Below are 18,127 nucleotides of genomic sequence, written 5' to 3' on the forward strand. Positions count from 1 at the left end.
TTATAGTTTTACTGAGTTACCCTCACAGGAATAGGTGATAATAACCCTAATCCAGTGGACTGCATGTCCCACAAACAGTTAAACTCTACTCATGCCACTCAGTGAAGCCAGTTTTACTGTAGAGTTGGAAGCTGAATAGGTTTCCCAATACCTAGTTAGGTGAAATTTACATTGCCATGTTCTATAGAGGAGTATGTTTCTTTTCAGATATCTAAGCTTCCTCCATGCCCACCCACTTACAAATGGACAGCACTCCTAACATCTCAGGTTAGGCAAAACTCTCTCCCCACTCCATTCTGTCTCAGAAGGCTCAGGACCAGACTCTGATCTGAATTACACTGGTATAAATCTGGTCTAACTCCACAGTATTCAACAAAGTTACCAATTTGAGATGTGAATCCCTGCCCTAACCAGCCGTAATCACCTCAGTTATCTAAATGGTACTCTGTACCACAGAAAGTCTCAGGGTGCTTTTTCTACACTTTGCTCTAGTCCAGTCCAATTGTTTCCAAGATCTTCTCATTCCGTCTCCCACAGTCACAAGCAAATAAGTTACTCATAGAAAACAAGGAGGTCTTGAGCTGCTGAAGATTTCTTATTGATCTGTTAAGCTGCACATGTACACACACAAAGTGAAATAAATGAGGTTGCTATACTGGTAACAAAGGTTTTATTTAAGCTTTGCCAAAACACAGTACAAATTAAAAACTAAACCTTCTAAGTTACCCTATCACAAGATTTCAAGTGTCAAGTTTATTTTGCATGGGAAACAAACAAGTCATTAATTTAGTTCGACCAAAGCATTGTAAAATAGTGCAAATATAAATAGAATATTTTGGTGAGCTTTAGGCTACAAGTAGGGAGCATGTATTCCATAGATATTTCACTTTTCCTGGATGAAAATACATTTAGGTGCAAAACGGGGGAAGAGTGCTTGGGGGATTTAGTAAGAAATTACCTTTTCTGGAAGGGAATCGGTCTTTCTATTGTTATTCAAGAGCATAAAATGATCCTGCTACCCACACAATATTTCAGCCACCTTCAAGCACCTTCTCAGATAGGTACACGGGGGTATTGGAAGGATTCCTGCTTGCACAGCACCTTAGCTCTTACAGCACTTTATTATTATTAGAGAGAAAGGTCATCACCAATAATTTGTAAACAGTCTGAATACAAACAGTTAAGAATGAATGAGGAAGCTGCCACCTTGAAAGTTGAATGACAGTTTGGGACACAGGGAATGTATGGGAGCAGGAGTCATTTTCAAAGCAGTTGTATTATTTTAAAATGTATTAATAGTAGTTTAACATGCATAACATTAAGCAATTATTTTTTAGTAATGGGACGTCAGGCAACTGGACTGCTTTTCATATGTTCAGCTATCCTCCCTGGCCAATACTTTCCAGCCTGGGCTACAAAAGGGGGCCCCGCTCTAAAGAGCCAGAGTTTCAGAGATGTTGAGTATCTCACAACTGACACTCTAGTCAACAGGAGATCCAGGTGTTCAGCAGCTCCGAAAAATCAGGGCACCGATTTAAGGTGCCTAATTCTGGATTTAGGCGGCTAACTTTCTGGTGCCTTTATTAGCTTCCCATTTGTAAAATGGTGACTTCCTTTTAAAGCGCATTGAGATCTATAGATCAAAAGAGCTATACAAGAGCTAGGTATTTTATTGAAATACTTTGGGTCCTGTCTTGGCAACTAAGGCACGAGAACAGACTTCCTGTTGGGAAATGTCAATAAAACGGCAGCTCTGATTGAATTAGGGCTTGTCTGTACCACTCTAACTATACTGATATATAGCTATACAATCCTCCGAGGCCTTGTCTACACGGCCACTTTACAGCGCTGAAACTTTCTCGCTCAGAGGTGTGAAAAAAACAAGTTTCAGCGCTGTAAAGCGGTAACGTAGACAGTGCACCAGTGCTGGGAGCCGCGGTAGCTATTCCCCTCATGGGAGTGGTTTTTTCTCTCTCCCAGCGCTGGGGCCGCGACTACACAGCCACACTAAAGCACTGCTGCGGCAATGCTTTGACGTTCGTAGTGAACACACACCCCTAGTGTAGACACAGTTACACTGGTGTAAGCATCTATGGGAAGAGGAATAAGATACACCAGTCTAAGGTACCTTTATACTGGTATACCTGCATCGACACTGGGCATTGCACCAGTATAACTATTTCATGGGACAAAAATCATACCCTTAAGCAAAAGTACAAAAAAGAAGCGGATGCTTCTGAAATACTACTCTTATATTTGCTACAGAATAAAAATAAATCTCCGAACTGTATAACGTTCATTGTGGCTTTCCTTTGACACAAGGGGATTTCCACTTAGCCACCCTATAACTCTTAGCCACTGAATAAAGGTAAGTATCTCAAGCTTTGTATATATTACATATCTTAATAGGGTTTCAGTAAGGATATTATATCCCCAATAAATTGTAATTCAGGTTTTTTGGTCAACATAGACTACACACTTTGTAACACATTCGGTCTGAAAACTATTCAAACAGAACCCTTAACAAAATGCACTTTTTGAGGCAACAGGGAAAACAAAATTCACAGTATCCAGAAGATGTGCTTTCAGGTCTATGTCCAACCATCCACCTTGCCGAGCGCACAAACATCCAAAGAAAGGGAAGGCAGCTAGCTGGTAACTAACAGTTCCCACTTCTGTACTATTATAAGGAAACCCTGCTAAATCTACTATGGCCCAAAGGAAGGCTAAGGTGCGTCAGCTTCATTTCAGTGACCCTTCAGCAAGGAAGCAACAAGTGCGCTTCAGATATGGGGCCAGAATCCCCAATGGTGCAAGTCAGCATAACGCCACTGACTTCAATAGAGCTATGCTGATTTACACCCATCGGTGATCTGGCCTGTTTGCAAAACAATATTGTGAAACTGCAATTTGGTGCACTGCAGCTTAACTTGTGGTTTAAAAACAAAACTCATCCCATTTGTACATGTACAGCAAATAAAATCAGACACAGTAATCATCACACAGTAAAACAATGTCAAGTCAATATAGCTGCAGAATCACCAACAGGTTTGGTGTGCTTTTGGCAGTGATAGCTCTGATCCCGCACATCCCATCTCCTCCAATGTCCCTACAGAGGAAGAATACGCTCAACGTGGTTTTGGTGCTGCTGGGTTTTGTGACCTTCCCCAGCAGATGTAGACTCACAGCTGGCTTGAGCACATATGGTAAAGACTGGTTTTTGACTTGAGAAGGAAGAAGTTGCTTTGAGAACCACCTGAAAGAGTATCAAGTATTTAGCGGCATGGAATGGTTCCCAGTTCTGCTTAGACTTGCTCACTTTTAGCAACCGATGTACTGCTAGTCAGCTAGCACATCCAGTATTGGCACTGTGCTGGTCAGTCTATACCCAGTAGTAGCGCTTTCTAACTAAAAGCCACAAATCAATAGGGAGAGAGGAAAAGCTTGGATTATAGCCACAGAAAAGAGATCCATTCCCCTCTCCTCCTCCCAAGCTCAAGATTAAACCAGAAGAGAGCCACTGCAAAGAACATAGCTAAGGCTAGGTTCACACTACCCACCCGATTCGGCTGGTAGAGATCGATTTTCTAGGATCGATTTATCACGTCTCATCTGGACGCGATAAATCGATCCCAGAAGCGCTCCCCCGTCGACTGCGGAACTCCTGCTCGCCGAGAGAAGGAAGCGCTGTCAACGGGGGAGCTTGCCTGCTCCGCGTGGACCCGCAGTAAGTAAACTTGGTTCGATCTAGGAAACGTCGACTTCAGCTACGCTATTCTCGTAGCTGAAGATGCATTTCCTAGATTGATCCCCCGCCCCAGTGTGGACCAGCCCTAAGAGGGTACTGATCAGTCCATGCTATATATTCTCTCCTCCCTTCCCATTTGAAACTTTGGAGAAAGAGCTGCTTCAGCAGAAGAGCGCTAAGCGCTGCTCTGAGGAACCTTGTGGGGTGCCTGTACTTGCTTTGTGTGTCTACCAGGGAGATGAAGGGAGTTAGAAAGACTACGATAAAAATACTAGATCAAAAAGGAATGTAGCTAGAGAAGAAACTACAGTTCTTTGTGAATACGTAAAGCCTCCTGCAGCTTTTCAGGCCCAGCTGAACTGTACACCCTCAGGAACTCTGGGCAATAAGGCTATGATGTACAGCCCAAGTTGCAATGACTGGCAGTGATGGTTCAGAAGGGGGAGGCAAAATCTTCCCCAAATCACATGCTAGAGACAGGGCAGTCTAGGTGGCCCAAGTAATAGGAATCCCCATCCAACTTGCACTGGATAGATAGAAGGTAGGTATGTGGATCTTAATAGTTAGAGGGTATACACCTGGTAGATCAAATAATCCACCTCTTTGGAGGAGACCACAATCTTCACAGCAGAAGATGCAACCCCACAATGTGTATTCTATTGACAGAGAACTACGGCTTCCCAGTGTATTGAGCCGCTACACCGAATGCACATTTCTTGGTATTCAAAACAGAGAAGTGACAAAGAGTCCACCTTAGAACTATTTTACACAGGCCTGGACAAAGCCTTGGATAACACATTGTTGAGAGCAACCCTGTGGTGGCCAGGGAGTGCTGGGCTAAATGGGATCTAACAGGTGTTGGCCATCTTTATTTTTCTAGGTTTTTATTTATTTTAAATAAGAAGGAAATAAAGCAAAGGTGCTCAAAGGGGTGTGTGCTTTGAGGAGGGATGGGGGTAAGTAAATTCACTCCACATAGTGAGCTGTAGTTATGGCTATAGCGCTGCAGGAGAGAAGGGAAAGTGCAGCAGGAGAAGGGCTTTATACCAGCTTTACAGCCAACTGATATGCATAGATCTATAGGGGCTTGATCTAGCCTGGAGGAGACCCTGCATTTGGCAAGATCGTGTGATTTCATAGCACTGTCTCCTCCCCTTGGACCCTGCAGATGCCTCTGCACATAGTCCAAGGTCCATGCTGGGGAACAGGATCAAGACAGGGGAGGCCAGAGGAGAGCGGAACAGGGCTGCACAGTGATTCTCCACCAGCCCAGTGGAAGTTACTCAAACCCTCGGGGGTCCCCAGGGTAGCTGTGGCTGTAGGCGGGAATCTCTGGTAGTGTGGGTCCACTGGAATGTGAATGACCCTGATCCCCTACAGATCCCCCAGGTTTGAGGACAGGCACTCCACAGCCTTCTCCACATGGGGAAACCCTGATCAACCACCACAAGGGACAAGAGAGGATGCTCTCCTTGAGGCAGCCTTCAACCCCTGGAGCTCCTTCCTGCAGATGGGGGTTGAGAAAGATCTGGGCAGATACCTAGGATGTGCTCTTTAAGAAAGAATTTTACCAACAGTATAAAACTACAAATTCTAGCGGCCAATGGACCCTCTATTGCACTGTGCAGATAAGAATACCACAGAAGGATTCTGAGACGCGTTAAAACCTATAAGAAACTAAATCAAACTGAAGAGTGTCCAAATGTGACTAACACCGCGCAACAGTTCCTTAGATAAAACAGCTGTCAGGTGGTGCACTAAGATAAATGCCTTATTTTTCAAAATTGCACATTCGTCATTAGTGAATCTCGCCAGCACTTTAAATAGAGACTTTTCTCAAATGATAAGACAGCTTAAAAAAGGTAGGGATGCAGTTAAAACAGCTGTAGGCGTGAGGGGCTAATTATGAGCATTAGAATGCTCGTATATACACGCACAACTGCTGTAAGTGCACACCTAACCGAAGGGCCAGATCCTCAGCTGGTGTCAATTAGCATTGAGTTGACTGAGCTGTGCCGATTGGCAGCAGCTGAGGAACTGGCCCCCAACACTGTATCTTAATTAAAAGGGACCTCACCTTGCTCTTGCATGATTGCTAAATCATACAGGGTGGTTTACATATTGATTAAAAGTTGGGGAGGTTTGTTTTTCATTAAGGATTTTGGCAAGTCTCTCAATCCGATCTTACAAAATACTGCAGAGAGTTAGAAGTCTTGTAACCCCCATTCTCCATTACTCTTCTGAGAGCTGATCCTTGGAGAATCCAGCGTACATATGTGTACACACAGACACACTCTCCTCCCACCCCTGTGCTTTCTATTTTCAGGTATTGCACAGAGTTTAGCTTACTGCAGAGCATACAACCAACCAGAATTACATATTTATTTATTAACCATCGGGCTTCTGCAAGGATCAGTTATGAAAACAAGACCATCCGGGGGAAATCATCATCTCTAAACCTTGGAAAGTAAAGGATTTAGAAATTCTAAAACCTGGGGCAGATGCTACAGACAGATCAGTCAGTCCCAGGAACGTAAACTGACACTAAAAACCGAACATTGTTTCATTTCATTAAGGGGATTCCTCAACTTCCTTTGTGAGTTTGGGACCCCTGTTCTTTAGCTGAGTTATATGGTTAACCTCCCTTGTAGCACCATAGACACTAAACCTTGTGGCAGCTGTCCCCTGACTAGTTACCATTTAAGTCCCTGAAGCACCTTGCAGCAGCACAGCTACCCCGTGAAGATTCTGATCACCATCTGGATCGGTTTCTTGCACACTGGACATGGCAATCTCCCTTTCTTCAGCATTTTCGCACATTTGAAGCAAGCCACTAGGTGAGCAGACCTTCCATGGACAATATTCCCATCCCGCGGCCTCTTCTGGCATAGAAGGCAGGGATTCAACAAATTTTTGATATTCTCTTGGCATTCTACTACTTCTTCCTTTTTGTGTTCACCAAAATGCATCTGTGGCTCCTGGTCCTTGCATTCTTGTGACAAACCCAGGGATTCCATAGAGCTGCCAGGGTCTACATGGGACTCGCATTCACCCGTGTACAGATCTTTGGGTCGGCAAACTGGAGCAGACACGGTCCTTCTGCAGTCTGGGACATCAATTCCCTCATCATCCTTTTTGCCTTGAATAGTATCAATGGTGGACAGAGAGAGAGAATGAGCTAGTTTGGGGCAATCCGAGTACCAGTCCTTCCGTAAGGCCCAGCAGCGGTAACAGTACCGTTTGACTGGAGAGTTAAACCTCTTGCATTTGGTGCATTGCCAGCAGTCCTGAAGAATGAATGGAGTAGACAAAAACAAGAGCAAGTCAGTGCATTCTTGCAAAGGCTGCTTTCCTTTATGTGCAGGAAGCAGCAAAGAAGAGTAATCAAGAATGGCAGCGTGTCAAGGCTAGCAGATGCACGATACACAGCGGCAACTTGGAGAGCCTCAGAAACATTTCACCTTGCCCATAACACCTACAGACTCACGCCCTCTGCTTAGGAGTTTACTTAGTCTTTTCTCACCTCTCAACCTTCATATCTTTGGAGGAAAGTAAAGTTCTCATTCTGTGCAGTTTATTGAAATTTAAGTGCCCCACTCTAAATTCAAGGGTAGATAGCTCCTTGAATTGGTTAGAAGTGTATTTCTCAGAATCATTAATTATTTAGCATCTATTGGATCTATACAATTGATAGTGGCGTACTTGATTACCCTATATACCAAGGGCAATGGCTGCTCAAGTTTAGAGCTATAATTCAGCTATCCTATGCCAGGGACAATCCAATTTGTCAAGCCAGCACAGTCTAGAAAAGTGTGCTCAAAATTTTTTTGGCTCTGCCAGCTGCAAGGAACAGTGTGATATATGTTTTCTGACATACAGCAAAACCCTCCAAAGAAAGCCTGCAAAGATTGGGGGAAAAAGAGCACAGATGATAGAACATAGCTCTGGTGTCAGTTAAGATACACTGGGAAGGATGTCTCTTGGAGAAGAGTCAAAAGGGACAATTCTTTTCCACATGGTTCAGAAACTGAAGGGGGAAATGGGGAAGAAGGATGGATCTGTAGTTCAAGGGCTAACTAGGCTGTGGGTGACCCAAGTTCAATTCCTGCTCCACCACAAACACCTTTTGTCACCCTGAACAAGTCACTTCATCTCTCTCTGCCTCAGGTCCCCATCTGTAATGTGGTGATAACAGCACTGCCCTACCATCGAGGGGTGTTGAGGATAAATACATTGAAGATGGTGAAGCACCCAGATGCTACTGTGACAGGAGCAACTAAAACAGATTAGAGTGACAATTGGATTCTCTCTCCATCCTGGGGACCACCCTGAAGCAACCAGCAGTTTAGAAGCTGGCTTGGAGCTCTCAGGACACAGTGGAACTCTGATTGGAATACAGAATACTGCAGCAGCATGTTTTTTTGATATGACTAACTCTGATCTGGCTATTTCATTGGCTACTGGGGGCTTAATTTATACTTCTGAATCTTCATCAAGGATAATATCCCAGATTCCCTTTCAGACTGCAATACAGAGTTGGCCCTAGGAAAGTGTGCAAACACATCCGTTTTTCACCTCTCATAACAAAACCAGGTTTGTTTGTTTTTCCCATTCTAATTAATTTAGTGCTTGGCTTGACAGCGCCGGACACTGAGGGCCTGATTCCCATTTACACAATTCTGGCAATGTAAAGGGGCCTTAGCGTAACACAGAATAAAGCCCTGAATCGTCTAGCCAAGGAACAGCACAGGCAGGTGCAAACTCTCCCACACTGCCCAGCAAAACTGCCTAAACCTGCACCTGAAGGGACTACTCTGCTGTGAGTGGTGTTCCGTCTCCATGGCCCATTCAATGCTTGACTACTCTTCAGGCTGCCAACAAGGGGGCCATTTCGTGCCAATCCTGGTGTCCATATTTAAATCGACACCTTTTCAAAACAAACTGGACTGAAAGACACCCCCTAAGCTTCATACAGGTGACCAAGCAAAGGGAATGTACTTTTTTGCTACAGAGCACTTATCATGGCTTTTGAAAGGGATACAGTAAACATTCTCCTAGCACAGCAAATAGTGTACATTTTAGCCAGACAAGCTGGCGCAGCACAATCAGAGCATGGGATATTGAGCTAAAGGATGAATACCTCAGAGGCAGCTTCTACATCTGTGTCGTCACTTAGGCACTGAGACTCCTCGAGGTCATCAGTACACGTAACCTCAATCACCTGGGAAGATTAAATAAGTTATTAGAATTGTATGCAAATCTCACTAATGACTTTTCTAAAAATGTGTTCATGGATTTTTCTTCACATCTTTCAAACATGCATGTGGGTAACTTTACTCATGTGACTGGTCTTGTTGACCATCGACTAAGTTTGCAGGATCAGGCCTAAACTGTTAAACTGACTGTGCACAAAGTGCTCGCAAAAAAGTATAAGAAAAATATTTTTCCTCTAATCTTTTTCAGTGTGGAATCTTAAAGTTATGGCTGTAGTAGTGGTAGAGAAAAAATTCAGAAGTGTGATTTTAAGCCGATTGTGTGCCTTGAAAAATGACTTCGATTGGTCAAAACGAGCAGAGACAGAGGACTCCCCACAGCTTATAGCTTCTGAAAAAAGTGGTTCTAATGGAAATCCCATCAGAGACTACTGAGGGGGACTCCTTTACTAAGGAAGACTTACAAAGTTGGCTGGTCATTGGACTGCCTGTTCCCAATACAGAAGCAGAACAGGAGAAGAGAAATGAATGGCAAAGGGCTGCAACATAAATTAGATCAGCTAACACAGCCGTACTGTGCATCACTAGGAGATACCTTTTTGTCACTCTCTTTCCCCACTTCTTCACAGTCCACTGTCTCCACTTTGACGGCAACGTTGAATTGATCCGACGCAGATTCATTGAGGAACCACAAGTCATCAGTAGTATCTGAAACAATGGCAGTGTCTATGTCCTAGTAGAACGGAGATGGGGGAAAATATGCACGCATTAGGAGATTAGTGATTCAACAGGTCTGGGTATGCAGAACTCCAGTGCTCTCAACAAGAGCGAGGGGGCATAACTGCAGCCCTAATGCATGCTCTCCTCTTCTTTTACACCAGACTTCTCCCCACTCAAACTCACTCAGTGACTCTTGGGGTGACAAGCAATGCAGTAGAGCACACTGAAAAATGGAGACAAATTTTCACAAGTGTCCATTTTCTGACCCGCTCTACAATTCAGTCCCCTTGTTAACAGTTCACACAGGCTAGCCACCATGCTACGTACATCTTCATTATATATTAGTGACTTTTATCCCAAAGGATCCCAATGACCCCACAGGCTATATGCACATGGCACCACTGAAATACAGTCAACACTTTGGCATGGAGAAGAAAATACTGGGGAGCAGGGACATTTTATCCAGACACACCAAAGCACACCTTACATTCATGAAAAGACTTAACGGGGTAGATAGAAGGGAGAAGTTGAAAGTCTTGGACAGACTCTGAACTGTGGGGAAAAAAAATGACTACAGGAATATTTACTTGACCCACACAAGAGTGGAGAGGGAGAGAATACACTGCAGCTTTAGCTGTTGAAAGTATCCATTTACCTGGTTGGTCTGTATGTCTGTTGACCCGTTACTTCTAGACTTGTAGTTGTTTCTCAGATTGCCTAAAAACCACCATGGAAGGCCAGCTACATCCCACTCCTCAAATACTAGATCCAGTTTGGGCTTCTTGCTTTTTGAGAGGTTTTCTATTAAGTCTTTGTCTGCAGAAGCCAAGTAGAATCTAGGTCATGACAGGCACATGCGGCTTGTGGCACCAGCAAACCCATCCCAGTCCAATACACTGTGTATTATAGAATCTTTAACTCCAGACTTTTCTGCCTGAGCTAGGTTAACAAGCCCTTGGCTGTATTTATTACAGCATCACACTGGCATGTTGCACCTCCCGTACTTTTGGATGCTCCCGTTGCTTAGCAGAGCAGTCATGTGCATTATTTACAGGTTGCGCATGTGTGCACACGCACACAGAGTACAGCCCTGTTGATTCCCTTGACCATCCCTTGGCCACCACCACTAAACTGCAGACTCTAAGTCAGTGGTTCTCAAACTAGGGCCGCCGCTTGTTCAGGGAAAGCCCCTGGCGGGCCGGGCCGGTTTGTTAACCTTCCACGTCCGCAGGTTCGGCCGATCGCGGCTCCCACTGGCCGCCGTTCGCCGCTCCAGGCCAATGGGGGCTACAGGAAGTGGCGCAAGCCAAGGGACATACTGGCTGCCCTTCCTGCAGCCCCCATTGGCCTGGAGCGGCAAACCACGGCCAGTGGGAGCCGCGATTGGCCGAACCTGCGGACATGGAAGGTTAACAAACTGGCCCGGCCTGCCAGGGGCTTTCCCTGAACAAGCGGCAGCTCAAGTTTGAGAACCGCTGCTCTAAGTGACACTCTCTACAGGGAGATGCTTGTGAAACCTGGTGCACAAATAAAACTCGTACAATACACTGGGGCCAAATTCAGCTTTGGATAAACTGGGCACAGTGACACTTCAACTGATGAGTTAGATCTGGTCACACCAGGTTTGGATTTGGCCCCAGTTTCCAGCAATGAGTGCTCCTTGATTCCATGAGAAGGCTCCCAGCCAGAAACTCTTCAAAATGGGAAACGGAGAAAAGGGAATCTGCCGTCTTCTCAGTCCTTGCCTCACTTTAGCTCACGGAATTCAACCTTTTTTCCCCAATCTCATGGAGGCCTCATTTCCAAAGAGCTTTCACTCCAGCTCTTTATTCAGGCCTGCAGTTTTGCAGGCACAGACAAGGACCACCTCTACCTGCAATCAGCTAAATATCTACCCATCCTCATTTGGGCCAACCAATAATAGAGCCTGCGAATAGAGAAGCCAGTTTTAAAACATCAGACCCTGTCAGGGTGGAGTTGGGAGTAATGAGGGAAAAGGAAACAAACTCTCCATATCACAGAATATGCATCCCAATGAACTAGCAAGAAAGCCTCAAGAGACATTAAAACGAATTTCAAGAGAGGAATTTTCTAGTTATGAGGATGGATGAAAAATACAGCAAAACTTAACACTATTGTTATTCAGTTCTCTGATAGGGTTGCGGGTATTGACTGCAGACAGCTCGGTCTGATTCCAATTAATTAGAAGACAAAGTCCCCATGGAAGATAAATTGATACAAGTATAATTTCAGCATTTCATAGATTCATAGATTCATAGATTCTAGGACTGGAAGGGACCTCGAGAGGTCATCGAGTCCAGTCCCCTGCCCGCATGGCAGGACCAAATACTGCCTAGACCATCCCTAGTAGACATTTATCTAACCTACCCTTAAATATCTCCAGAGACGGAGATTCCACAACCTCCCTAGGCAATTTGTTCCAGTGTTTAACCACCCTGACAGTTAGGAACTTTTTCCTAATGTCCAATCTAGACCTCCCTTGCTGCAGTTTAAACCCATTGTTTCTGGTTCTATCCTTAGAGGCTAAGGTGAACAAGTTCTCTCCCTCCTCCTTATGACACCCTTTTATATACCTGAAAACTGCTATCATGTCCCCTCTCAGTCTTCTCTTTTCCAAACTAAACAAACCCAATTCTTTCAGCCTTCCTTCATAGGTCATGTTCTCAAGACCTTTAATCATTCTTGTTGCTCTTCTTTGGACCCTTTCCAGTTTCTCCACATCTTTTTTAAAATGCGGCGCCCAGAACTGGACACAATACTCCAGCTGAGGCCTAACCAGAGCAGAGTAGAGCGGAAGAATGACTTCTCGTGTCTTGCTCACAACACACCTGTTAATGCATCCCAGAATCATGTTTGCTTTGTTTGCAACAGCATCACACTGTTGACTCATATTTAGCTTGTGGTCCACTATAACCCCTAGATCCCTTTCTGCCGTACTCCTTCCTAGACAGTCTTTTCCCATTCTGTATGTGTGAAATTGATTTTTCCTTCCTAAGTGGAGCACTTTGCATTTGTCTTTGTTAAACTTCATCCTGTTTAACTCAGACCATTTCTCCAATTTGTCCAGATCATTTTGAATTATGACCCTGTCCTCCAAAGTAGTTGCAATCCCTCCCAGTTTGGTATCATCCGCAAACTTAATAAGCGTACTTTCTATGCCAATATCTAAGTCGTTGATGAAGATATTGAACAGGGCCGGTCCCAAAACAGACCCCTGCGGTACCCCACTCGTTACGCCTTTCCAGCAGGATTGGGAACCATTAATAACAACTCTCTGAGTACGATTATCCAGCCAGTTATGCACCCACCTTATAGTAGCCCCATCTAATTTGTATTTGCCTAGTTTATCGATAATTTAAATTTAAAATAACCTAAGATTTTTGATGGTGTTGCTTAGTGATTGATGTGCTGTTTGGCGTTAACCTGCCATTTCCTCCAAGTGTTTGTTTATTTATGAGCCAAGTATCCGGGCTAAAAAGCGTGTACAACATACAATACCTACGGCAGATATTTATGGTTCTCTAAATCTCTGCACATAAAATCATGACATTGGAAGATTACTTTCCACAATAGGATTTTTATTAGTTTCCCAGCATCCTACTCTGATCGGCTCCTGCCATGCAGAGCACCACGTGCAGTATACACAAATGTGTAGGTGGGCTTGTCCTTGCCCCTCAATGTGGGAACAACTTGCACTCACCTTCGCAGTTTCCATAGCTGAGCTGTGAGGTAGACAAAGCAGGAGCATCACTTTTGTCCTCCATTCCCTCAGTGTCAGAGCTTCCCTCTGTGCTAGTCTGCTTGAAGGAAGGCAGAAAAGACACCCATTAGCCCATCAGAGCTTATAGGGACAAGGGGATGTAGCACTTCCACTCTGAGTCACCAGCTGCAGTACAACACCAAGGAGTTCCATAGAAGAATAAAGGTTTTTTGAGCACAACACAAGGAATTAACCTTTCCAGAAGGCTGCTATGGATCTATTATCAGCACACATGGAGTACTTTCAACCCAGGAAAAATCTCAAGATTGGCAAGAGACCAAAAGTTGCCATCTTTAATGCAGTAATATTGCGATATTCATTCCCCACCGCCCCCACACTCCAGACTGTATTAATCCCCATGTATATGCCCAAAACAAGTAAAGACTAGACAAAGATTTTTCCCAGGTTTCCAGATTCTGCCTAGAAGCTTTCAAAAATGATCCCACTAAGCAAAACCAGTTTACACTTTTAGGAAGTTCAATCTGTTGTTTGAAGAATGGGAGAAACAAAACAACACACACACACACACACACACACACACAAAATCCAAACACAGTGCAAGCTGGAGGGACTGAGGACAGGAAGTGATACATCCCAGAGAAACGCGCCCAGAGAATGGAACTCTGTTATGAAGAGAACAGAGAAGGGTCACTCTGTCCCTGGTCTGTGGACTCCCAAGAACTTTTAAGGAAGGCGAAGACCTACCAGTCAAGCAGTAAAAAGTTCTGGCAGTCCACCATGCACAGGTACAGAGAAGGGGCCGCTCTGTACAACAAAAGAAACCACCAGGCAGTGGGTTTACCTTCAGCTGGTCTTGGCTTGGATTATCGACGCTCTGATCCTTTGCGAGAGCAAGAGTCTGTGCAGCATCTATATGGCAAGTAAAACAAAAGAAAAAAACCTTCCCTGGTAATAACCATTCTCACAACACAGAGGGCCCTCAGCAAGCAACCAACGAGCCAGGCTTGGCAGACAGGCGTGTGGAACTTTACAGAAGAAAGGATTCTAGTTGCTTAGGCAGCTGGCCGATTCCCAGATGGCTATTACAGGGGGACTGTTTATTTTTATTATGGATGTAGAGGGCACTGGACTAGGGAGTAGGAAGTGTCTGTGGCCATTGGGAGACCGTACCTCATTGCAGGTAAGAATCCTGACACCCCCCACATGGCCTGCCCTCCCTCTGCAAGCTGCTAGGTTGTGGGCAGGGAAGCTCAATGCAGCAGCAGAGGTGGTGACTCCAGCATGGAGTCTAGAGTAGCTCCATGCTGAAAAACAAGGCCAGCAGGGAAATGCCTGGTGGATACACACTCTTTCACTGGCCACAGAGACTGCCTGTGGGGAGGTGTCATTTTGAAGAGGAGAAAGAAGAAACCAGACCAAATAGGGGAAGGTCCACGTCCTGGCAGGCTCCTCCCTAGGCATTCACAATCAGTGTACATGTCCTCAATACAACTTAATGCAGACAAATACACAGGCATAACTCCCCCGCCCCGCAAAAATCTTACAGTCTAAGCTAAAAGCCAAAGCAATCAGGTAAACAAAAATGACTGTAACTCAACTGAAGACCTGTATTTTAGAAAAGGCTAAATGAGCGGAATGGCTCAGAGGAGAAGCAAATATAGGGACTGCTCCCGCTCCCTTTTAATTCCATGGCAACGCTGACTTCTAGGAGAGCAGGACTGGGTTTCTATGCCTGTTGTACTTCACAACACAAACATGAAGACACAGTGAAGTGCAGTTATAGATAGAAAAGTGACTGTAAAACAACACTGCTGGATCCCATATTCTTTCCCACTCCATGTCCATATCAAATATACTCTATTTACAAGCCCATGGTTGATTTTTCTAATGCCCAATAAAGCAAATCTGAAAATCCAGCCATTTTCTTCTGCCTCTTCCATCATCATCAGCAGTAAAGATTCTGCAATCAGAGATTAGCTGATGTTGCCTGAAGCAAAAGAGACTTCAACTCACTCATCCATAATTGCTTTGGCTCCGCAGTGTCAGAAGAGGAAGAATGGCTTTATGATGAAGTCTAGCTCTGTCTGAACATATTATATATAGAATACACTATTCTTACAATGGTTGGAAAAACACCTTTCAAGGTGGAAAATGTCTCTGCCAACATAAATAAAAACACTGAACATAAAATTTCAAGAAAGTAGATAGCCTAAAGTAGAAGCTATATGACTCAGGCATACAGGGAACAGTTAGGCTGAATACAGAGATCTACTGATGAAAAGCACTACATGAGAGCTAGGTATTAAGGAGATCTGTTCTTATCACACAGTCACTTTTCCTTCTATAAGTGCACTTTACAGAAGTGGCCTTGATAATTTGCAGAATGAGGCACTGAGAAGCAGAAATCTGGCCAGTGAATATTTATTGCTCTCATGGAACATGAAGTAGGACAGGCTGTGAAGTATGACAGGCTATGGAATCCTATTTCCAGTTGCCCTGTGCTAAGAAAAAAATAAATAAATCCACAAGCACCCTTCCTAGACACTTGTGAATTCACAGTTGGGTGTATAAAATCAGGGATCAGTCTGCCAAGCTTGTTTCGTTTTGTTCCCTCTTTCTCTTTCTCTCTCTCACACACACACACACACACACCGGTATAACTCGGTGACCGACTCTCTAAAGGAACATTATTTCCTTTAGCAAGTTTAAAAATAGTTACACCATGACCAGAATGAACAAATGCAAGCTCACCCACACAAATGTGCACACACACACCTCCAGCAGAGGGGAGGTTGCTAGCAGGAGAAAATGTTTCCCTAGGGTTCTTTGCTTTCCACTTATGCTGCTCGTGGGTAAGCCAGGGAATCACCACCATAGAAATTAGCACTCACACAGTTATTCTGCAGATACAGGTAGGTGGTTAGACAAGAGAGTGCTCAGGCAGGTTCTCCATTACAGATGGGAATGGGTGATCTCCGGAAGCACTGATGCACACTAACCATGGCTGAAAAGCGGAAAACTACACGGTATTTGGCCACAGTTTCTGAAATGGCTTCTAAATTTGCATGCACCACTACTTGTTAGTGCAAAAAATAGACTAGGCCCTTCTGAAAACTGTGTCCTTGGTATGAAACTGCTTAGAGCCCTAGGAAGTATGGCATGTAACCTCATGCACCTTGCTCACGATTCACATGCTTGCTATTTCAGTATGAATTCTCTACTGAGTAGACACTAACAGCTGTACTAATTGAATGGTAGATTGGGAGAAAACAACCACAAGGGACTAGGTTAGCAACAACAACATTTGTTTCAACTTGTGACTGAATTTCTTTATGTGGATGGATTTGACAGCTTTCCCCATGAGCTGGCAGAGTAACAGTGATGTTGAGCGGGTAAGTCAGGTATTCAGACCTCTGACATTGAATGGATTATTTAAGGGAATAGGTCATCATGTCAGATTTCCAACACCTCTATGAGTAGTCCTAACTAAGATCACAAAGTATAGATGCAAGCGACAGTAGGGAGCCAGGTGGAGATCACTCAACATTTTGTAGCTTAGCAAAGGTTGAGAGATGAGCAAAGGTTTCAGTGGGGTATTTTTAGCCAAGCCAGTTCACTCACACCTAGCATTTAACCCTGTCAGTTTCCAGGATGTGTCTCTGGATATAAACTGTCTTCTGCTTTTTGAGGTGTAGCTCCAGCCATACACTGGCATGTCAGGCAAAGGGCTAATTGATTTCCAACCACGTGAACTGTTTTGCAGACACACACACGACTTTAATGTATTCTCAGAGTGTGCCCCTACAAAGCCTCCACAAGCAGTTTTTCACTCAAGGAACATTTCTCTTTCCTACATATCATTACTTACCCCAATTAAATTAACATTGTACTGAATTCACTTGGCTGTACTAGACAAACCTACCTGTAATAGTAACAGAAGTCAGGTTCCTTTTCAGCATGTCATAAACTGGGCTGCAAGGAAAAGAGGACTAGTGAGTGCAACCACAGCAAAAAATAAGATAGCCTCTCCTCATGGTGACTTTGTTCTCCCAGTTGCCCCATGCCTCCTAATATCCTCACCATTCCAGCCACTATGCAGCAGAAGAAAGCAGCAACAACCTCCTTGTTGGCGGCCAGTGCAGCTCTCTAAATGGGCAATACTGGCCAGGAGAAGGCCTTGTAAGGGAAGTACTGAGACAGCTTCTCCTAATGTAACTCTTATGAACTGTAATTTAAAGGTGCTCCTCTTTAGCAGAGCTCCCAAGGTGGGGCAAACATTATTGGCCCAGAATCGCCCATGGTGTGCAGCAGGCCTTCATCTGAAATATCATCTGATATAATCACCGTGAAAAACTCACTGACTTTTCCCCTCCCCTAGCCACTTCTCCCCTTTTGGAGACTGTAGGAGTTATCTGAAATATAACCTCTTCTTGGTCATTTGTTTTCATATCAGGATATTGGTCTTTTTGAATTCAAGCGCTCTCGCTTAAGCAGTTGTAATCTGTCAACCCCAGTTGCAGTCTGCTGTCTTACATCAGTCATTTTGCTAGCATGGAAATTGTGACACTCTATACCTCGGGGGTGCACCCCGTAACCCCCATATTTCTCATTTATATATAAATTGTGATACTGCATATAAAGCATGCCATGTGAGGTATCAGGGGAAAGGTTATGATCTGCTGAAAGCCATTGTTCTATCTAAAT

General features: G+C 44.3%; 1 protein-coding gene across 4 annotated transcripts in view; it reads right to left on the reverse strand.

Moving 5' to 3' along the window:
- Positions 1-653: 653 nt before the first annotated feature.
- MDM4 (MDM4 regulator of p53) overlaps positions 654-18,127 on the reverse strand; it is a 35,572-nt gene continuing 18,098 nt past the window's right edge. The window contains exons 5-12 of one of the 4 annotated variants that reach the window (XM_054028682.1): positions 17,346-17,395; positions 14,265-14,332; positions 13,403-13,502; positions 10,337-10,497; positions 9,557-9,694; positions 8,889-8,969; positions 6,446-7,035; positions 654-3,256 (exon numbers count right to left, since the gene is read on the reverse strand). In XM_054028682.1, coding sequence (XP_053884657.1) covers positions 6,481-7,035; positions 8,889-8,969; positions 9,557-9,694; positions 10,337-10,497; positions 13,403-13,502; positions 14,265-14,332; positions 17,346-17,395 — 1,153 coding nt within the window. In that variant the 3' untranslated portion in view covers positions 654-3,256; positions 6,446-6,480. Of the gene's footprint in view, positions 7,036-8,888; positions 8,970-9,556; positions 9,695-10,336; positions 10,498-13,402; positions 13,503-14,264; positions 14,333-17,345; positions 17,396-18,127 lie in introns of those variants that run through there. The other 3 variants (XM_054028683.1, XM_054028681.1, XM_054028684.1) reach the window with 3 other exon arrangements.

Source organism: Malaclemys terrapin, chromosome 4, assembly GCF_027887155.1.
Source record: "Malaclemys terrapin pileata isolate rMalTer1 chromosome 4, rMalTer1.hap1, whole genome shotgun sequence".
In the NCBI taxonomy this organism is placed as follows: domain Eukaryota; kingdom Metazoa; phylum Chordata; order Testudines; family Emydidae; genus Malaclemys; species Malaclemys terrapin.